This window comes from Natrix helvetica (genome assembly GCF_964273705.1).
Source record: "Natrix helvetica genome assembly, chromosome: 1".
In the NCBI taxonomy this organism is placed as follows: domain Eukaryota; kingdom Metazoa; phylum Chordata; class Lepidosauria; order Squamata; family Natricidae; genus Natrix; species Natrix helvetica.
In genome coordinates this window covers 17,947,534-17,970,446 of record NC_138548.1, presented here as the reverse complement: position 1 = coordinate 17,970,446, position 22,913 = coordinate 17,947,534, and the positions used below count along the sequence as shown (strand labels likewise).

The following is a 22,913-nucleotide window of genomic DNA, read 5'->3' as shown; positions in this document are numbered from 1 at the left end:
CTCTTCCTTGGCCGAGAAGGCCGCAATCTCAGATACCCTTCTGGCTGAAGTAATGGCTATGAGGAAGGCAGTCTTAAGAGTCAGATGTCGAAGAGATACCTTCCTCAAAGGTTCGAAGGGAGCCGCTGTCAATGCCTGCAGGACAAAGGGTAGGTTCCAGGTCGGGTACCTGTGCACCACCTGGGGTCGGATGTTGTAGGCCCCCTTCAAGAAGCTCTTGACCTGAGGATGGAGACTCAGGGATTGAGGTTGGTGTCTGGCTAAGATGGTGGATAATGCGGCAACCTGGCGCCTGAGAGTGGCTGGTGCCAGTCCTTTGTCCAAGCCCTCTTGTAGGAAGTCCAATAACTGAGGGATGGACGCTTCCACACTGTCAATGTCCCGTTTGCTGCACCAGGAAGAAAAGGCAGCCCAAGTCGCGTCATAAATGCGAGTAGTGGCCGGACGTCTGGAAGCTTGGATGGTTTTAATGACGTTGTCTGAGAGGCTCTGGTCCTTCAGGAGCTGCCTCTCAAGTGCCAGACGGCTAACTGCAACCATTGGGGCTCTGGATGGTTGATGGCCCCTTGACGCAAGGATACCTGGTCTGGAGGAATTCTCCACGGTTGCTCCACAGACAGATCGACCAGGTCCGCGAACCAGGATCTCCTGGGCCAATGTGGAGCCACCAGAATGAGCTCCGCCCCCTCCTTCAGCAGCTTGTAGATCACCTGCGGGATCAGAGGGAGGGGCGGAAACGCGTATAGAAGCCCTGGAGGCCAGTTGGACCTCAGGGCATCCGTCCCCTCCGCTTGTGCTGACTTGTAGCGGGAGAAGAACCGCTGGAGCTGTGTGTTTGCCGCCGAGGCAAACAGGTCGACCTGTGGGAGACCAAACCTCCTTACCACCTGTGCGAACAGGTCCGGATGAAGTTGCCACTCCGAGTTGTCGATGGTCTGACGGCTCAACCAATCCGCACTCACATTGCTGGTTCCGGAAATGTGATCCGCCCTCAGCGACGCTAAGTGGATCTCTGCCCATCGTCCTATGGCCTCCGCCTCTGACATGAGTCTTTTGGAGCGGGTCCCTCCTTGTCGGTTCACGTGAGCCTTTGTGGCCACATTGTCGGTCAGCAGCAGAACGTGGTGCCCCCTCAGCTGTTCTGCAAATCTCCTCAGCGCAAGCCGGGCTGCCCTGAGTTCTAGCCAATTGATGCTCCGGGCTGCCTCCGCGCTGGACCACCTGCCTTGCGCCAGCTGGCCTTGGCAATGCGCCCCCCAACCGTAGAGACTGGCGTCGGTCGTTACCACGATCCTGTCGGGTTCTCTGAATAGGCAACCCTTCTCCACTGCTCGAGACTGCCACCAACTCAGAGACCGAGTCACTCTTGGTGGGATGCGAACTTTCTTGGTGGAGTTGCTGATCTTTGCTCTTTGCATTGGAAGTAAGAACCATTGCAGTTCCCTTGCATGAAGACGTGCCCAGGGAACTATGTTGAGACAAGAAATCATGATCCCTAACAGTTGGGATAGCTGCACTACCTGCCAGGACCTGTTCCTGCGACACAACCGGATTCTGTTCCTGAGGTTGCGGATTCTTTCCGGAGACAGGGACACCTGGCAAGACACCGAGTCTATTATGGCGCCCAGATGTTGTATGCGTGTGGCAGGAGTCAGGTTGCTTTTTTCCATGTTTACGGAAAACCCGTGGTCCTGTAAGGTGTGAACTGTGACGTTTACATCTCTCACCGCTTGCTGCTGAGTTCTTGAATGGATGATGATGTCGTCCAGATAGCACTCCAGGCGGACTGGAAGCTTGCGCAGGTGGGCCGCCACAGCTGCAAGAAGCTTTGTGAACGTTCTGGGTGCAGAAGAAAGTCCGAACGGAAGCGCCCTGTATTGGAAGTGCTTTCCGTTGTAACACAAGCGCAGGAACTTCCTGTGTGCAGGATGGATGGGCACATGTAGGTACGCCTCCTTGAGATCGATGGAGGTGAGCAGATCCCCTTGTCGCATGCAGCTTAGGATCGACTGGAGAGACTGCATTTTGAAGCGCTTGTAGGCCAGATGCCTGTTCAGGCGCTTCAGATCTAAAATGGCCCTCCACCCCCCTGAATTCTTGGGGACCAGGAAGAGAATGGAATAGAACCCCCTCCCTTCCTGTTCTGGAGGAACTGCCTCTATTGCGTTGATCTGCAGAAGATGATCTATCTCTGCCTGCATGAGAGCCCTCTTTACCGGGTTCTTGGATAGTGGGCAGCGAACAAAGGTCCGCGGAGGAGAGGATAGAAACTCCAAGGTTAGACCCCTCCTGATGGTATTTAATACCCACTTGTCCGAGGTTGTTTCCTCCCAACGGTCTGCATAGAATTGCAGGCGGCCCCCGATGGGAGGAGACCCCAGACGGTCACTTCCCACGTCTAAACTGACGGTTGTGGGCTCCCCCACGAAAGGGCTTCCGAAAGGACCCCTGATTGGATTGTCTGCCCCTGGAAGAAAAGTTGTTTCGTTCCTGGGACCTGTCAGAGGACTGGTTAAACTGTCTTTGGGAGGAATAAGAAGAGGAAGAGGCCTGGCCACCTTCCTGTGCCCGAAAGGCCTGTTTCCTGAACGAGCCCTGACCTTTCCTGTCATGCTTCCTGAAGGTGGAAGGAAGAACCTTCCTCTTATCCTTTGTCTCAATTAGGAATTTCTCTAGGGAATCCCCAAAGAGGTTCTCTCCCTTGAAAGGAGCTGAAGCCAGCTTCCACTTAGCCTTCATGTCCGCCTGCCAGTGCCGAAGCCAAAGCAGGCGGCGAGAAGTGATGTTGGACGCTAGTGCCCTGGAGGCGAATTTCGCTGCGTGCAGGGACGCATCAGAGGCGTATTCCACAGCCGTAATGATCTTGTTAAGATCATGTCGCCAACGAGATGCTTCAGATGGGGGCTGAGATCTGAGTTGGCGCAGCCATAATAAGGATGCCCTCGTAAAGAACGAGGCCGAAGTGGAGGTCTTGATCGCCCAGGCAGCCGCCTGGTGCGTTTTGAGACAAGCCTTTTCTGCCCTCTTATCCTCTGCCTTTAACCCTTCTAATAACTCGGCCGGGAGATTAGAATTAGAGGTCAGAGAGACCACAGGGGCATCCACTTCTGGAGGCTTCAAAACATCCTCCAGTCTAGGTTCTAAAGGGTACAGAGATTTGTCTGCGCCACTGGGATTGGCCAGGGTACCAGGCTGTGCCCATTGGCGCTGAATAACCTCCATGAACATGTCAGGGACTGGTATCAGTTCTGGGTCAGGGGTTGTTTCGCTGAACAACCCTGCCATGAGGTCCTGGGAAGTAGAGGGGACTTCCTTGTCCTTAGGTTTGGCACCAAGCTCAGTAGAGGCTCTGGCCTTGTGTAAGATGGACTTGAATAGGGCTGGCTTAAAGAGACCAGTGAAAGAGGGCTTGTCTGGAGGCATGTCCTCATCCTCCGAGAGGGCAAAGTCCTCAGCAGCCTCCTCCTCCCACGTAGACACCTCTGTGGTGATAGAAGTGCCCGGGGAATCGAGTACTCTGGTCCTCTTTTCCCCCAGGGGGCGAGTAGGCCTAGAGGCCTTGCCACCCCTGCCTTCCTGTAGCCTCATGGCTTCTACCACACCCTGGGAAATAGCCTGCGTGATGAGATCCCTCATCTCTGCTGACATAGCTGGGCCCTTGTCCTCTACAGGCCTGGCTTGGGCATAGGCCTGTCCCCTGGCACCCCTAGGAGGATCTCTCTGATCCTCTGCATGAAAACAACATTGAAAGGAGGGGAGATCCTCCCTGACTGAAGAGCTAGGAGAACCTGGGTAACCCAGAGAGGCTGCAGGGGATCCTGACATGGAATCCCTATCACAGAAGGATGGGGATCTATCCCCCATCTCCTCCCCCTGCTCTATCTCCCTCTGGATGGGTGGGGAAGGAACTGGCCCAGCCTCACTTGGTAAGGGTGCAGAGGGAACCTGGGGCCTAACAGACTTATCCTTCAGGGAGTCCTGCCCCTTGTCCCCTTGAATTTTGGGGGCCTTACTCCCAGCTGCAGAGTGGGAAGCTTTCCCCCCAGCGCCCTTGTTTCCCTTTCTCCCCTGGCCTGAGGGATCTGGCCTACTGCGCTTTGCAGATGGCCCTGCCAGCTCCTCCCTTCGCTCCAAACCTTCATCAGCCATCCTTGGTTGATCTTGAGTCGAAGAGGTCGCTGCTGAGGGAAGGGCAGTGGACGCTGGCCCGACGGCTCCAGAAGCGTCTGCAGACTCAGAAGGGAGGCTGGATCAGGCACCAGGACACTCCTTGCCGCTTCCCCTTGGGTGGCTGGGGAACTTCAGGCTTGCTGGAGACCCAGACAAGCCCTCGCAATCCTCTGCGGCTGTCTGTAGAGGCGGAGAGGCTCTGCTGCTTGCTGCTGCTTTCCGGAAGGTAAAAAGGTCTCAAAAAAATGGCCGCCGGTTCTTCTGCGCGCCAAAAGCCTCACTTAAGGGCCAGGCGCTTCTCATTGGCTGCAGCCGAAAAGCGCGCCAAAGCAGCGCTTTTCAAAATGGCCGCCGCTCTCCCGATCGGCAAAAGACGCCGTTTGGAGAAGTAAGGGCTTTTTTAAAAGCCTCTCCTCCAAAGCGACCAGGGAAGCACGGGGATTGCCGTCCTTCCCTGCGCTTGCCAGCAGACGCCGGACAAGCGGCCTCGCTTGTTCCCCCAGCTGCGACTAAGCAGCTGTGGAACCGATCGCTGCCTCAGCCTTAGTTAGGTAAATCCTCTTCGATAAAAAATAGAAAAAAAGGGAAAATAAAAAATCAAAATAATAAAACCTGGGGAAAAATCCTAATAACAGCTAAATATCACATAAAATACTCTAAAATTACTATTGGAGAACCCAGCCTATTTGCTCAATGCTGAGTGTTCCCCAAACTCGTCCTATCGGGCGGACTGAGTTTTTAAAACTGAGCCAGAAGAGGCAAAGGAGGCGTGGCCAGAGGGGAAAAATCTACTCAGTCCATGGGCAAACAGGCTGTGTTAACCCAATCCTTGTACTCTCCAAGCAGCGCTATGGAGAACATACCATTTCTGAAATTTACAAGGTTGGAGCCACTCTACTAAAGCACCCTGACTGCAGGCTCACGTTTGACAAAAGCCAGCCTTGTTCCAAACAAAGCATTATTCATTAATGGAAGCTATCCAAACTCATCATCTCTGCTTGCCCCAGCAGTTCTAGCAGGGAGGTCATGCTCCGGCCCCTTCCGTTAACAATGTCATCCTGTTGGAATCAGGCATTGTAATTTATAGTGCTTACTCTGTGGAGCTCCATCTCTCCAGAGATCTGGATGGCTTCCATCTCTCATTAGCCTTTTTTGCAAGGCTCTCAAAACCTGGTTATTTTTCTCCAAACTTTTGGATTGGAAGGTTCATGTGAACTCTCCAACACAGGAGTCACCAACCTTTCAGGCCTCAGGGACCATTATATTCATGATTTTAAATGCCACAGATCACTAATACAATTTTTAAAAAAAAGTTAAATAGCATTTAGTGCAATATAAAAATTGCAAAGAATTTTTCTGCGGATCACCAAAAATTTCTCGCAGACCACCAGTGGTCCATGGACCACCAGTTGGTGACCGCTGCTCTAACTCACGTTTCTATTGTGAAGCCGAGAACCTTCTGTTGGCAACCTCAGATGTTTATTATTTGGCCTGTTCTAACTGTTGGCTTTAATTAATGCAGGGCAGCTGTCACTGCTGTGAGAGGGACAGCCATATAAATAATTTAAATGCATAAAGAAGGCAATACTGTCCTAAATGCTCAACAGTCCAGAAGGAAACTAAGCTGTTGTTTATCTCTACATTTGGAGAGTGCTCTGCTCTAACGGATAAGCAAGAGATCATAGAACATCCTTCAATATAGAGATCAGCTGACACCTTGCAAACACGTGAGCAAAGTATAACGTAACAGCAGTAATCAGCTTTCCTCTGCTGGTGCCCTCCCATAAAGGTAAATGTAATGATTCCCCTTGCACATATGTGCTAGTAGTTTCCAACTCTAGGGGGTGAAGCTCATCTCCATTTCAAAGCCAAAGAGCCAGCGCTGTCCAAAGACGTCTCTGGGGTCATGTGGCCAGCATGACTAAACGCCGAAGGCGCACAGAACGCTGTTACCTTCCCACCAAAGGTGGTTCCTATTTTTCTACTTGCATTTTTTACGTGCTTTCGAACTGCTAGGTTGGCAGAAGCTGGGACAAGTAACAGGAGCTCACTCTGTAACACAGCACTAGGGATTCGAACTGCCAAACTGCCGATCTTTCTGATCGACAAGCTTCCACCCTCCCCTAGCAAATCGCAATCAAGGATAGACCCTACCTGAACAGGGAGATTGCTCTTAGTTGGCATTAGAAGATTGGAAGATAACAGAGTTGAATAGAACCTTGGAGGTCTTCTAGTCCAACCCTCTACTCAAAAGCAGGAAACCCTATAACAGGGGTCCCCAAACTTGGCAACTTTTAAGACTTGTGGATTTCAACTCTCAGCCATAGCTGGCTGGAGAATTCTGGGAGTTGAAGTCCACAAGTCTTAAAGTTGCCAACTTTGGGGACCCCTGCCCTATAATATCTTAGATCCATGACTTTGCCTAGTATGCTTTTAAAAATCATTTTAGCCAAATGACCCCACAACATGGCAGTGAAATGAACTGTGTCACAGAGAAAGCAGGCTTTTGCTCTAAATAATAGTATAGTATTCTATATTAAAGACTAATATACATTGTCCAGGAAGCCAAGCAATTGGGAGTGTCTTGACCATCTGCATGCCACCCATTGCCCAGAGTTAAAGCCCAGCATTCTGATAAACCCCCATTTTTACTCCTAAGCCTGAGCTCCCATCTGTAATCAAACAGAACATTCATACTTAGAATTAACAATTACAAGAAAAACAGGCTAGGGATGAACTGTGAGAATTGTTGCAAACCCCTTGCTTGAGCTCAAGCAGCATCCAACTGGTCTCTTGCCATGATGTTGAAATACATGAATCTCCAACAACATCAGCACGACGCTCCATTTATTGGGAGACGATTCAGATCGGTGTTTCTCAACCCCCCAATTTGAAAACGTCTGAATTCCCCAGCCAGCTTCTTCAAACGGCCGAAACCGGGTTGTTAACTTTTACACGCCCTACTTGTTCGTTTCACACTAGTTAGCCCATGCTGGAAAATAAGTATCACTCGATCTGATCCGGCGAAGCTACTTCATCGATCCTTAGGCTTCTCTCTCCTCATTCCTGTTTATCAGCTTCCTCTTTCCAAACAGCTTACTCCAACTTAGCGTCACCTTTTAAAATTCCGGTGCCGCCTGCATCTAACCGGGGCAAAGCCCGACCAGTGTTATTTATTTTATTTTATTTATTTATTAGTCCGACTTACCAGCCAGATGCCACGATTTCCTCCGCCCGTAGCGCCCACACCCGCCGGCTTGGTCCGCCTCGTAGCCCACCAGGGGCGTGCAGATGCCATCGGCCACCTGCCCCGCCAGCAGCAGCGCCCCCGCATGTTGGGTGCTATAGCCCAGCACCGAATGGAAGTAAACCAGCAAGTAGGTGAACCACATGGAGGCGCACAGGTCGTTCAGGAAATGACCCACCGAGTAACTCAGCCGGTCGCGAAGGGACAACGGCGGCGGGGCGTCCATCCTGGCGAGGAGCGAGACGCAGCTCACAGCGCCGGGGCCTGGAGCGCGATGGCCCCAGCTGTGCGTAAAAGCGCACCGGCAGGACGCATCAGCTGGAGCGCGGTTGAGAAGCGGCCAGGTCGCGGCCGGGCGGGAAAACCAAGGAGAATCGTAGCTCCTGAGGGGAAAAGCCCAGCCATGCGACCGCAAAGCCGCTTTTATCGGCCCCGGGGAAGCCCCCCCCGGGTTGGTGGCCGGCGACGTAACCACTTAGGCTGCACCGCGGCGTCCCCAATTGGCTCCGCCCCGGGGCAGATAGGCGCGCCTCCTCCAACGGCCTCGCGGATGGAGCCAATGGAGAGGCTGCGCTGCGAAGAGGCCGCGCCTCAAAGGTGGGACTCGGCTTTAGGCAGCAGCCGGCTTCGTGTCCTTCGCTCCGCCTTTCGGGTTGGGGAGCTTCTCCGGTAAAAGCGACTCCCGGATGGCTACACTAAGGCAGAAGCTTGTCCGGGCCAAGGATAAAAAACACCCAGACATAAACTGAGCAATGTGGTAGATGCAGTACAATGCAATGAACCAGATCTGTGCATTGGGGAAACAAAACAACCGCTTCATAAACGCATGGCACAACATAGGAGAACAAACCCGTTTGCGTTTAAAGGGCAAAAGCCGCTCTTTTGAAGACAGCAAAGTCCACATTTTGGATAGAAAGAAGCGTTGGTTTGAAAGGGGGGTAAAAAGAGGCCATCTGTGTCAAAATTGAACAAAGGGAGGGATACAACATGACCTATCTTCAGCCTACAACACCGTCCTTTTATCAGTTCCAAAAAGGCTCCACACATTTGCACCACTCAGGTGACCCTGAGATAAACCTCCAGGTGGCCTTAAATGATTCACTAAAAGAATGCATATGACCAGCTGTCTGCAAGAAGTATAAATCCTTCCATGTCCTACCATCTAGTCAAAGCTGAAGAAGCTTCTTGGATGAGAAGCAGAATGGCTTCAAAGAAAACCAAGGAAGTCTCTTGAAAAAGCACCTTTGGGACAACCATGACCTGGTTGACTGAGACTCTCCATAGACATTTCCCGGATGAATTGCATCAAGGGGGACTCTGATTCGTCATCAACTGTTCAGTCGTATTCAGTCATAGCCCTTGGCTATGGATCATCACTCTCCACACTCCCAATTTCAGGAGCTGAATTCCAGGGGTTTCGTTCTTTGAACCTTGAGTTGCCAGCTTATCCAAAGAAAGCAAGATTGCCTGTGCTTTTGCTAGTCACAGTTTTGGCCCGTTTTATGTTCTGTTTGTGCGTTTTTAAATTTGCACAGATTCCCAAGGTTTTCAGTTTTTTGTTCTGACAGAGACCCCAGGGTTCCCACTCCCAGCATCGCCATAGAGATGCCTTCTGGAGGTTGTAGTTCCATGACATCCAGAGTATCTGAGACCTCCATGGCCTTAAGGCTGGAAATATAGGTAGTCCTGAACTTACGATCGCAATCAAGCTCAACATTTCTGTTGCTAAGTGAAACATTTGTTAAGGGAGTTTTTCCCCATTTTACGACTTTTCTTGCCGCAGTTGTTAAGTGACTCACTGCTGTTGTTAAGTGAGTAACACAATTGTTAAGTGAATCTGGCTTCCCCATTGACTGCTTGTCAGAAGTTGCAAAAGGGCATCACATGACCTCAGGACATTGCACGAGTCATAAATATGAGTCAGTTGCTAAGTGTCTGAATTTTGACCTTGTGATCATGGGGATGCATTTATAGTCATAAATGTGGGGAAATGGTAATAAGCCACTTTTTTCAATGTCATTGTGACTTTGAATGGTTACTAAATGAAGTGCTGTAAATGAAGGACTACCTATAGAGTCCTCATTTGCCCCCTATTCAAAATGGACTTGCTGTGAAACATACACAAGTACAGATCCCATTGAAAAGTTGGTAACATTCTCAAATGGACTTCTCCTAAATAAAGTCTTTTAAAACCGTTTCTCTCTCGAGGCCCCTTTCTACTTTAAAAATTATTCAGTTCCCTCCCCCCCCCCCCGAGTTTTTGTTATATTTGTAGGTATTTACCAGACTGTATTAAAAATTATTGGCGGTTGCACAAGAGCACATCCCATTCTCACAGGGCCTCCGCACCAGGGGTGAAATCCAGCAGGTTTTGAGAGGTTCTGGAAAACCGGTAGCGGAAATTTCGAGTAGTTCGGAGAACCGGCAAATACCACCTCTGGCTGGCAAAATCCGAGATTTTGCAGTAATTCCCCCAGGAGTGGGGTGGGAATGGAGATTTTGCAGTATCCTTCCCCTGCTATGTCCACAAGCCACACCCACAGAACAGGTAGTAAAAAAAAAATTGAATTTCACCCCTGCTCCACAGCCTCCCAAAAATTGTGCAGGAATGCAATGTGCTTTCAAAAATAGCTGTTGTTGGATGTTGGTGAATGCTGCTGCCCAAAAGGTGATGTGTCAGCTTTGACATGTGTCATAAGTTTGCCATCACTGAACTAGCCAGACCAACTACCATTCTGAGCATTCTCAGAAGTGCTTCCTTTTCCTCAAAATATTGGCATGTAACTCAGATATCCTTATTGTTTGACTTTGTGCATCTTACTGAAGCTGGCTCTGCTCCACTTTATGTTCAGTGAAATCTAAGGCAGGTTCACACAGATCTTATTTCCAGAGTGTGGAAACGCGTGAAGCCCTTGAAGTCAATGCTGTGCATCTCAAGATGTTTCGGCATCAGTGAGTTGTTTCCACCACACTTCCACTGACACTTTTAACTTGGCTTGTAACCTTAGCCCTTTGTGCATGTTTGCTAGGGAAGAGGGGGATTTAAAAGCCTTTGCATCTTGTCCCAAGGTGCCTCTTCCAGTGTTTCCCATCGGCAGGGATATGACATTGTAGAAAGTACGGTAGTCCTTTTAAAAAAACATTTCAAGGTTCTAGTCCTTAGGAACTTACTGGAAATACGTTGCATGCAATTCCGTATGAACATGTACGGCTGGCTTGCACGATGGCTTCCAATGCTTAAAGATGCAGATTGCAGTAAAGAGAGCAGAACATTCTGGTTTTGGGTTGCCCTTTTTCACTTCAGGGGAGACATGATCGCAGTGTGCCAATATTTGAGGGGCTGCCACAGAGAGGAAGAGGGTCAAGCTATTTTCCAAAGCACCCGAAGGCCAGACAAGGAATAATGGAGGGAAACTGATCAAGGAGGGATTCAACCTAGAAATAAGGAGAATTTTTCTGACAGTGAGAACAATCAACCAATGGAACAGAAGTTGCCTTTGGAAATTGTGGGAGTTTCATCACTGGAGGCTTTCAAGAAGAGTCTGAACTGCCATTTGTCAGAAATGGTGTAAGGTCTCCTGCTTTGGCAGGGGGTCGGACTACTAGATGATCTACCAGGTCCCTTTCAACTCTGTTAATTTGTTAAAGTCCGGATTTATTTAATACAGCCTGTTCTGTATTAGATAACTTTCTTGCATTACAAATAATACAGTAAACCGAAATGTGATTTACTGTACTTATTTGAAACTAATTATGTTGTGTGTGAATCTATTCCGTGTGATGTGTTCTACAAAGCAGTTGAGTTTTATTAAATACATCATGGCTGACATTATTGCCATGGGCATACAAAGGAAGGAAGGAAGGAAAAGTAAAATTGCACTCACATGGTTTCTGGTTTCTGCCAGATGCAGGTAGTTCTTGACTTACAACTGCAATTGAGCCCAGGATTATGACCATAACCCATCCAGTCATTGAGCAGGTCATCATTTAATAGACCTAATTTTACAACTTATTTTTCTTGGCCATTAAGCAATTCTCTGCAATAGGTATTTTCTCTTGGAAACCAGAAGTAGATGCTGGTTTCTGGTTTAAAAAAAGTTGCAAATTGTCATCACATGGCCTTGGGATCTTCTTCACTGAAGCACAGTGTGTATTTCAGGTGTTTGTGACATCTCAGCGAAACGGTTGCTTTATTCCCCCACCCTTTTGGACATAGGCAGATAGGCAGGTTTTTTTATTTCACAAGCTCAGTCTGAAACATTTCTCAACACGGGCCTCTTTTACCACAACGAACGATCTCTATAGCTTTCAAAAAGATCCAGAGAACTGTTTACCATCTCCCATGAAAAAACAACAACAACGAATAATGCAAAAGAGCCGAGCAACCTAGAAGAAACAAATAGAAATGGATGACTGCAAGGAAGCAACTTAGTTTGGACGGCTTTTGCAGAAGACAGTTTAATGAAGTTATTTATGTATTCATCCATCCGTTCTTTCTTATGGGGATGTAAATTGAGATGGCTTGCTCTTATCTTAGGCCTGGATACTAAACATTCAACCCTCTTAGCCTGAACGGGAGAGCATAGTGACAGCTCAGAAAACATGTACATCAGGGATGTCCAAAGTTGGCAACTTTAAGACTTGTGGACTTCAACTCCCAGAATTCCCCAGCCAGCTCTGCTGGCTGGGGAATTCTGAGAGTTGAAGTCCACAAGTCTTAAAGTTGCCAAGTTTGGACACCCCTGATGTACAGCAACCAGAAATAAAGGAAATTGCAATCACTTTTTGCATTACTGCCAAGAGAACAACGTGGACATATGTACAGGTAGTCCTTGGTTTACTGCCACAAAACTGAATTTGCTAAATGAAACGTTTGTTAAGTAAGTTTTGACCCATTTTACAGCTTTTCTTGCCCCCCCCCCCCGTTAAGTGAATTGCTGCAGTTAATAAGTTAGTGACACGGTTGTTAAGTGAATCTGGCTTCTCCATTGACTTTGCTTGTCAGAAGGTCGCAAAAGGTGACCAGACACTGCAACGGTCGTAAATATGGTCAGTTTCCAAGCATCTGAATTTTGATCACGGATGATGCAATGGTCGTAAGTGTGAAAAATGGTCGTAAGTCACCTTTTTCAAGTGCTGTAACTTTGAAGAGTCACTAAATGAACCGTTGTAAGTTGAGGACTACCTGTATTCGCTTAGTCACCACCCTGGCAAATGTCCGTTGCTATTGTGAGCTAGCTTTGCTTTCATCTAATTTTGAGGGGTCATTAAGCAGTGATGTGCTGGTGATTAAAATAAAAACAGCTGAATCTGGAAATTTTCGTCCTGGCCTTGCAGATAATTCTGAATTCAGTCATTTTGTAATGGTGGCTGATCCTCTTTTTCCTTAGAGATCTTTTATAACATGCTGTTATGATCTCCTATATCTTGGTTTCCAAACCCTCCTCTTCTGGGTCCATTGCTTCATTGTCGTAGACATTTTCCTCAGTGCTGTAGGGAGAAGAGAGAAAAACAAAACACCATGGAGCTGAGACGGTTCATTTAGCAGACTTACCGTGAACTGCAAAGAGGAAGTGTTGGAATAGTTGGCCATGAAGGGATGGACCTTGTGGCCCAACAGGCTGGTTTTGTCATATTATTTATTTATTTTGATTTTGGCCCCTCCCGATCGCAAGACGACTTTGCTCACAATGTAAGAATAACACACCAACGTACAGAAATACAGTAAGGCAGGGGTGTTGAAATCAAGGCCCGTGGGCCGGATCGAGCCCGCAGGGTGTTTAGCTCTGGCCCATGGGCCCGCCCTGAAAACAGCGAAGGACCAGCCCATGGTGCCTCTGCCAGCGAAAACGGAGCTCCACGCGTGGGCCTCCTGGGCTCTGATTTTGGCCGCGACAGCCTCTTGCAGCCCGCTGCCAATGAAAATGGAGCTTGGAAGGGCCACAATGAGTGATGATGAACTGGCCATGCCCCCAGCGACCCCCCCCCAGGTCAAACACAACCCTGATGCAGCCCTCAATGAAATCGAGTTTGACACCCCTGCAGTTAGGGAACTAACATCAAAATAGCAATAGCACTTAGACTTATGTACTGCTTCACAGTGCTTTTCAGTCTTCTCTAAGCCATTTACAGATTCAGCCTATTGCCCCCAACAATCTGGGTCCTCATTTTATCCACCTCGGAAGGATGGAAGGCTGACTCAACCTTGAGCCAGTGGGAATCGAACTGCCGAACCGCTGGTAGCCGGCAGTCAGCAGAAGTAGCCTGCAATACTGCATTCTAACCACTGTGCCACCAAAATATATGAAGCATGTGACAAACCAGGGGTGAAATCCTGCAGGTTCTCACAGGTTCTGGTAGCTGAAATTTTGAGTAGTTAAGAGAACCAGCAAATGCCACCTCTGCCTGGCCCCAGAGTGGAGTGGGAATGGAGATTTTGCAGGATCCTTCCCCTGCCACGCCCACCAAGCCACGCCCACCAAGCCACACCACTCCCATTGTGACAAATGTATCTAAATTGTAACCCACCCACCTTTTAAGTTGGCAAGTTTGAGAAAAACTGATGTAGATGTTGAAGAGGGAAGAGAATGTCAAACCCTGGGGCCCATTTTGATTAAAGCAGCCAATGTCATGCAGGTAGTCCTCGACTTATGACCACAATTGGAACCAAAACTTCCATTTCCAAGTTAAGACTGTTGTCAAGTGAGCCATGACCAATTTTATGGGTTTTTTTTTGTCACGGTTAAGCAAATCATCCCAGTTGTTAAGTGAATCACACAGCTATTAAATGAATCCAGCTTCTTGCATTGACTTTGCTTGTTAGGAGCCAGCTGAGAAGGTTGCAACTGGCAACCACATGACTCCTGGACGTTACAACTGTTGTAAATCCATGTCTGTTGCCAGGCGCCAAAATTTTGATTACGTGACAATAAGGGCCAGTCCAATAGTCGTAAGTGTGAGGACTTATCACAAGTCACCTTTTTTAGTGCCATTGTAACTTTGATCACTAAATAAATGGTTGTGGCTAAAGGATTACCCGTGCATGCTCATGATTGGGTGGGAGTAACATGAATAACCATGCTTACTAGCTCCATCACTAGATACCTAAGACATAAAATGCTTTTTAAAAATCTGTTGAAGCAGTAATATTTACCTGCTCTTGGTCTCTATATTCTCCATCTCGTCCACGTCATCCTTTCTGCAAAATGGAACAATGTTAGTGAAGAATTAGGGAGGGAAGGATGAAGAAGCAGGCTAGAGCCCCCACCCCTCAAAATATACAACCCTCATTGCGCCACTCCTTAAACACACAAAGAGAGGTACAATCACACCATCACACTAATCAGATAGAAACCTGGTGACCTTCATTGTACAATGCTCTCAACTTGATTAGCTGTGACTTTGATTAGAGATGGATGGGAGCTTTTGAGCACCTTAGATTTGTTGTGTAAATTCGGCCTCTTTGATTACCGTATCTTGTTGGTCAATATTTTGGTCAAATCTGCAAAATGGGTTAATTATGCAATTGAGAATGGCGATTATGTGAACATTGTTTTCATCTTATCTTTTCCAAGTGGAGCAGATCAGGAATCCAATCTTAATGTGCTTCTGATGCTTTTTGTGTTTGTCCGATGAAACAGGTCAGACTTCAGTCGCACACGTTGAGAGGGAGGGCCAAGAAGAGAACTAATCTTGTAATCCAGAAACAGCCTTTATTATGGACTGTAGCTCTCTGGCTCCAAGCTGGGGAAACCTAACCCAAGACTCTGGCTGTGACACTGCAATTATAAGCCTTATCCCTTTTTACATGCCTCCCACACACAACACATGTAAACAAGAGGTGGAGTACAAGCATGTTGTTGTAACTCCTGTCTTAGCTTTTTTGACGCACACCCCTCTCCATGGGTGGAAGGTGGATGGACTCAGCTCAGCTGCAGCATTGATGGGCACAGCATTAGAAGTTGTGAAGGACCTGGTTGAGGGGGACAGATCTTTCTGAAGCCTCAGTGGCCCAGTGGTTAGAGTGCAGTACTGCAGGCTGCTTCTGCTGCCTGCCGGCTGCCTGCAATTTGACACTTCAAATCTCAGCAGGCTCAAGGTTGCCTCAGCCTTCCATCCTTCCAAGATAAGTAAAACGAGGACCCAGATTGTTGGGGGCAACAGGCTGACTCTGTAAAACCGCTTAGAGAGGGCTGTAAACAGGGGTGGGATTCTACTGGTTCGGATCGGTTCGGGTGAACCGGTAGCTCCGACTATCAGCTGGGAGCAAACCAGTTCATCCTGACAATCAGATGGGCTCACCTGCTCGCCCACGCTATTTTCCTACCTTTATCTTTTCAGCAGATTCGTGCGGCGGAGCAGATTGTTGCGCGAATCAGCTGTGTTAGTCCTTTGAAGAAACCCGGAATTGAAGATTATTTTCAAACTGTGCATGTGCATGCAGCGCGCATCAGGCACAAGTACGCGCAAATCACGCGATCACCAAACCGGTTGTTAAACCAGGAGGATCCCACCATTGGCTGTAAAGCACTGTGAAGCGGTATATAAGTCTAAATGCTACTGCTATTGCTAGAGAAGGTCTATCAATGTGTTTGCTGATAGCTGATGCTAATTTGAAGACGCATAATCAGTCAATCAGTGGTTGTTCCAGTTCTATATTATGTGAGACCTTAAAACCTAAAGAAAGAGATCCAGAAGAGACATACTTTTGGAAGAAAAATATCCGATTGATGAGGTTTGCCACGAACATCACAAACAAGAAGCCTGCAACAGCCGTTAATCCCACCAGCCAGGGTTGCAAAGTCGTTGAGCCATTGGTTGTTTCTTTCACAAGGCCTGTCGAAGTGGATACAATAAAGATCTGAATTACCCTTTACAGTCTGATTATTCCATCACACCCCCTTTTGTGAGCTTTCGCAATAACTGAGGGCTCCCAAACCCAGCCTGCAAAGATACGTATGATCAGTAGATGGCAACAAAGAGGGTTTGATCTCATGGCTGCTACCTATGGCTCCCCGAAGAGTTGCAGCCCAGTCGTGGTAGAGCTAAGTTTGACCAAGGGCTTAGTGCTGGATGCTGTAACGTAACAACAGATTAACCACCATAGTTCATGTATAGAGTGCATGTCTTACTTCGAACGGGAGAAGATACTATAGCACAGACTGAACTGCCAATCGCTTTGCTGATTCTGCTGCCGTTTCTCAAATTAAGATAATACAACTGATAAATCTGTAGATCCCTCCCTGGTTTTCTGGAGAGTAACAGGAAAAGAGGGGAGAAATAACTTGCAAGATTCTGTTAACGTAACCCTGCAATAAAAATAGAGTTCATTTGACCTGATACAATACAATACAATAGTAGAGTTGGAAGGGACCTTGGAGGTCTTCTAGTCCAACCCCCTGCCTAGGCAGGAAACCCTATACTGTTTCAGACAGATGGCTATCCAACATCTTCTTAAAGACTTCCAGTGTTGGGGCATTCACAACTTCTGGAGGCAAGCTGTTCCACTGATTAATTGTTCTAACTGTCAGGAAATTTCTCCTCAGTTCTAAGTTGCTTCTCTCCTTCATTAGTTTCCACCGATTGCTTCTTGTTCTACCCTCAGGTTCCTTGGAGAATAGTTTGACTCCCTCTTCTTTGTGGCAACCCCTGAGATATTGGAACACTGCTATCATGTCTCCCCTAGTCCTTCTTTCTATTAAGCTAAACATACCCAGTTCCTGCAACCGTTCTTCATATGTTTTAGTCTCCAGTCTCCTAATCATCTTTGTTGCTCTTCTCTGCACTCTTTCTAGAGTCTCCACATCTTTTTTACATCGTGGCGATCAGAACTGAATGCAGTATTCCAAGTGTGGTCTTACCAAGGCATTATAAAGCGGCATCAACACTTCACGTGATCTTGATTCTATCCCTCTGTTGATGCAGCCTAGGACTGTGTTGGCTTTTTTGGCAGCTGCTGCACACTGCTGGCTCATATTTAAATGGTTGTCCACTAGGACTCCAAGGTCCCTCTCACAGTTACTACTGTTGAGCAAGGTATCATCTATACTGTACCTGTGCATTCCGTTTTTGTTGCCTAAATGTAGAACCTTACTCTTTTCACCATTGAATTTCATTTACTATACATATAAAAATAGTTACCAGGTAAAGCAAAGTTTAACAAAGTTTGATGTTTCCTGCCAAATTAGTTGCAAACAGATATAGAAGATTAAATATTCTGAGCCTGGTCTGCAAAGGGAAGAAGCAATTATTGTTGTGTGAGAAGCCATTCCCCCCCCCCCCCCGCTTCTAGAGGAATGAATATTAAAAAAGGCGGATTATTATATTTCTCAAAGAAAGAAATGGAAAAACATGTGTTTTTTTAAAGAGGCAGAAAACAACCCCCCACTTTCCTTAATAGCCCCAGCAGATACTGGGGCCAGCTTTTAGAAGTGCAGATTTAGTAATCCATTCAAGACAGGATATATTGAAACAAAGGCAGAATGGTAGGATTAGAAGCAGCCATCACTCAAGATCCAACACAGGACAAAGCCATTAAGCCACAATAGGAATTATTGCATCACCCTCAGAGCAGTCCAAACCTCAACCAAATTTAGCTGAGATAAACACTTAGGATTTGTACTTTGCCTATAGCGCCAGCTATGACCCCTACATAACCCCTACATCGCCCCATGGGAGTCTGACCACAGCCAATAGAATACATGTTCTTGCACAGGAACAGGAAGCTCAAGTGCAAAGCCCAAGATAAGGTATAATCCCCCTCCACACACACACACTCACACTCTCAATTCCATGTGGTCAGCTGCCCAGAACGTACATGGTTCCGCTTCATTATTAAACCATCTTTCCAATCAGCCTCCATATTTCCAGTGTCTTTCTCCCTGCTTGGAATTGAACCAGATGGATATTTCTTCCAACAGTTGTAACATATTTATCAGTATAGCTCTTTACAGCACTGGACTTTCCTTTCACCACCAGATACATCCACAGCTGAGCGTCCTTTCGGCTTTGACCCAGCCGCTTCTACTCTTTCTGGCGCTACTAGTACTAGCCCTCTACTCTTTCCCAATAGAATATTGGACACCTTCCGACCTGAGGGGCTCAACTTCCGGTGTCATATCTTTTTGTCTTTTGGTACTGTCCATGGGGTTTTCATGGCAAAGATACTGGAGTGGGTTGCCATGTCCTTCTCCAGTGGATCATATTTAGTCAGAGCTCTCTGCTATCACCTGTCCATCTTGGGTGGCACTACACGGCATAGCTCATAGCTTCAAGTCTCTTCGCCACAAGACAGTAATCCATGAAGGGGCAGTGTTCAACTAGCGGGAATAATATATTTCTTTGTCTTTGTTTTTCATTTTTTAATGGACACTATTATTATTTTTAATGTCTTTGTCCAATTGGCTTTTGTTTTTGGAAACATTCTTTTTTGTTTTGTTTTGGTTTGTGTTTTAACTTTTTGAATAAAAATAAATGTTTGGGGGGGGGGAAATAGAGTTAGTACCTTCATTTATTTATGTTTCCTCTTTATAAACCTCCCCCCTCCTTCATAGTTGTATTCTAATATTCTAGTAAACTAGAATTCCTTGTTGTGCTTCTTGCCTAGACTACCTCAAAGGGCTAACACAAATGGCACACAAGAAATAATTGTGTACTCCTTCTGACCACAGTCTTCTCTTTTTCTTGTAATCTAATGATCACCTCTAGCTTTTTAGGCTAGAGATCTGTTCTTTTTAAATTAATCTTTATTTAATTTAATTTACATATTGTGAAGGGAATATAAAATCAAACTAATTAAATTATCTGGGAACTTGGATAATAGACAAATTTCATCTTTGTTGTACATAATTATTATATTTAATAATGCTATATTTAATTTAATAATTTAAAAAACCTACTGGATGGAAGTTATCCTTTGAATTCCTGTAGTATTGCCATTTTTTGCGGTTCAACTTTTCTATTGGAATGTCAACCAATTTGGCATTCTATGAAAATAATCAAATCCCTTCTGATTTTCATAGAATTTCCAGCTGTGTAAAAACTGCCAACTTTATAAGCTCTAAGAAGTCATTTAGTTTTTTAAAAATATTTAAGGCCAGTTTTGAATCTAATATAATAGCTTGAGTTGTACCTTTTCCTGATTTAATATTAAAAAATCACTCTAAAACAACAGCTTTATTAGACAACTACATACAATAATACCTGGGCATTTCAGGAAGCCAATGAGAGGCTATTATGACTATCCTTAGCTGATGAATTGGTTTTCCTTGAATTGGATGGAATTCCCTGTTTGATAACTGCAATTAAATATATGATTTCTTTCAAAATTTGACTGGATATCTGTTTGTTTTTAAACCAAAATTACATTTTTGAGGAAATGCATGTCACTCAGAGCTAGCTGAGATAGCTTCTGCCAACCTAGGCTTCTAAGACCTGAATATAAATTAATATAAATATTACACAAGATTCCTGACACAAATGGGCCTTACATAAAGGTAAAGATTCCCCTCGACACATGTGCTAGTTATTCCTGACTCTAGGGGGCAGTGCTCATTTTTATTTATTAATTATATTTATTTATTCGATTTATCAGTCGCCCCCTCTCAGCAAAGGGACTCGGGGCGACGTACAATCAAATCAAATATACAGGTGTGGCATGGAGGAGGTAACATCAATGTTTAACAATTCAGATGCAAGTGAAAGCCACTAAGTTAAAATAAATAGCCATAAATTAAGACAGTTAAAACAATTTAAAAACCCAAAATTTACATTTACAGTATTAAAATTGCCAGGGAGGTTAGAGGTTCTAGTTAAGCCAGGCCGGCTAGTTGGAACAGGTGGGTCTTGAGTGTTGTGCGGAAGGAGTGGAGATCGGTCGTTATCCTGATGTCTGGGGGGAGGTCATTCCAGAGGGCTGGGCCCATCACAGAGAAGGCCCTACTCCTGGGCGCCGCCCTCACCTCCGTTTCAAAGCCGAAGAGCCAACATTGCCCAAAGACATCTCCGTGGTCATGTGGCCAGCATGAATAAACGCCAAAGGTGCACAGAACACTGTTCCCTTCCCACCAAGGTGGCCCCTATTTTTCTACTTGCAATTTTTATGTGCTTTCGAACTGCTAGGTTGGCAAAAGCTGGGGCAAGTAACGGGAGCTCACTCTGTTACGTGGTGCTAGGGATTTGACCTGCCAAACTTTCTGATTGACAAGCTCAGCATCTTAGCCACTGACCCACCATCTCCCTCGGGCCTTACGTAGCTGCTCTCAAATCCTTCCCAGCATGGTCCTCAGATTTTCCCACCCAATCCTGTTCCATACCTTGTCCATGCAAACAGGGAGCGAAGACAACTCCTACAAACACTGTCAAGTAGAAAAACAAGTTCATTGTTGTGGGTTTTTCAGCCTGGAAGCCTTGTGTCACAATTGCCTCGGCACCTTTGTTGCTACTACTTTAGAAGGAGGGGATGTGTTATTTCCCTTGCAACCTGGAGTATGGACTTGGAACCAGAGGGCACATGATAATGGCTCCTCATTAGGCTCATTAGGCCTTTATAAAACTTGATATGAGGCAAATGTATAACCATTTAGATCAATGGAAAGGCGAGCGACACCCTGAGGACCGCAGAACAACCAGAGTGGCTTATGGTTGTTCTGAGAAAAAGCAAAGGGGTGTCAGAGATAAAAATATGCTGATTGAGCCATCAAGGGCAATTTTTTATTGGGAGGGAGGGAAGTAGAGAGAGACAATGGAGGGTGTTAAAGATAAAATATACTGACTGAGTCATCAAGAATAATTTTTATTGCAAAGGGAGGGAGGGAGAGAGGGAGGAGAGAGAGGAGGGACAAACAATGGGGGTGTGAGGTTAGAGATAAAATATGCTGACTCAGCATTAATTTGTATTGTGAAGGAAGGAAGGAAGGAAGGGAGGGAGGGAGGGAGGGAGGGAGGGAGGAATACAATACAATACAATAGCAGAGTTGGAAGGGACCTTGGAGGTCTTCTAGTCCAACCCCCTGCCTAGGCAGGAAACCCTATACCGTTTCAGACAAATGGCTATCCAACATCTTCTTAAAGACTTCCAGTGTTGGGGCATTCACAACTTTTGGAGGCAAGCTGTTCCACTGATTAATTCTTCTCACTGTCAGGAAATTTCTCCTCAGTTCTAGGTTACTTCTCTCCTTGATTAGTTTCCACCCATTGCTTCTTGTTCTACCCTCAGGTGCCTTGGAGAATAGTTTGACTCCCTCTTCTTTGTGGCAACCCCTGAGATATTGGAACACTGCTTTCATGTCTCCCCTAGTCCTTCTTTCTCTTAAGCTAGACATACCCAGTTCCTGCAACCGTTCTTCATATGTTTTAGCCTCCAGTCCCCTAATCATCTTTGTTGCTCTTCTCTGCACTCTTTCTAGAGTCTCCACATCTTTTTTACATCGTGGCGACCAGAACTGAATGCAGTATTCCAAGTGTGGCTTACCAAAGCATTATAAAGTGGTATTAACACTTCACGTCATCTTGATTCTATCCCTCTGTTAATGCAGCCTAGAACTCTATTGGCTTTTTTGGCAGCTGCTGCACACTGCTGGCTCATATTTAAATGGTTGTCCACTAGGACTAGGAATAGGCAGTGGGGGTGTCAGAGATAAAATATGCTAATTGAGTCATCAATTATTATTATTGGGAGAAAGAAAGGAAGGGAGGACGGAAAACAGGCAGGGGTGAGTTGCTGCCGGCATTACTGCCGATTTGGTGGGCAAAAAAAAAAAAGGAAAACAAATTACATTTTTGCAGTGAAAATTGTTCTGCGCATTCGCAAAACCGAAAATCAACATGGCGCTGCCTTAGGAGAACCAGTTCGGGGGCGTGGCAGGCCTGGGTCATTGCTGGTTCCAGCGACCCAGGCCGCCAAATTACTACTGGTTCGGTCCTAACACGGTAGGAACCCACCTCTGACAACGGGGGAGTGAAAAATAAAAATATGCTAATTGAGCCGTCAAGGAAAATTTTTTATTGTAAAGGAAATAAAGAAAGGGGGGAGGGACAGTGTATTAAGGCTTCCCATCAGTGGTGGGATTCAGCCAGTTCGCACCACTTTGGGAGAGCCAGTTGTTAACTTTCTGAGCGTTTTGTCAAACTGGTTGTTGGAAGAAATCATTAGGGCAGAGAACCGGTTGTTAAATTACTTGAATCCCACCACTGCTTCCCGCAAAAAACCAAATCGAATCTCTCTTGCAGAGGGCAATTTGTTAATATTAGGAGAAATGACAAAATTCCTGGAACATATAAGCATGTCAAAGGGTAAATCAAAGAAGAATATCATTTTATTAGAGGGAAAAAAGCTGAAATTTATTTTCTTAATGGTGTGCAAGTACTGGGCAGGATCAAACCGTGTCATGCTGGTGTGTGTGTGTGTGTGTGTAGAGCTTAACAATTCCAAATTGTAGCCTGAGAGGACCAAGAAAGAATCCTCCTTTAAAATGCAACAGGCAATTAATCAAATTTT

General features: G+C 46.3%; 2 protein-coding genes across 4 annotated transcripts in view; both read right to left on the bottom strand.

The window, feature by feature from the left end:
• The window catches only part of MFSD12 (major facilitator superfamily domain containing 12), a 39,825-nt gene extending 31,907 nt beyond the window's left edge, over window positions 1-7,918 (bottom strand). For 2 of the 3 annotated variants that reach the window (XR_014175877.1, XM_081959410.1), the window contains exon 1: window positions 7,379-7,918. Coding sequence is in view for 2 of the 3 variants with exons in the window: in XM_081959410.1 (XP_081815536.1) it covers window positions 7,379-7,643 (265 nt within the window). In the remaining variant the exon portion in view is untranslated. The remainder of the gene's footprint in view (window positions 1-7,378) is intronic. The other variant, XM_081959409.1, reaches the window with a different exon arrangement.
• A 4,867-nt stretch (window positions 7,919-12,785) lies between these two features.
• On the bottom strand, window positions 12,786-20,849 carry SMIM24 (small integral membrane protein 24). The gene is made up of 4 exons (XM_081960674.1): window positions 20,731-20,849; window positions 16,123-16,252; window positions 14,571-14,615; window positions 12,786-12,907 (listed from the first exon to the last, which is right to left on the bottom strand). Exons 1-4 carry the CDS (start codon window positions 20,795-20,797, stop codon window positions 12,838-12,840), a joined length of 312 nt encoding a protein of 103 aa, XP_081816800.1. The 5' UTR covers window positions 20,798-20,849; the 3' UTR covers window positions 12,786-12,837.
• Between the last annotated feature and the right edge of the window lie 2,064 nt (window positions 20,850-22,913).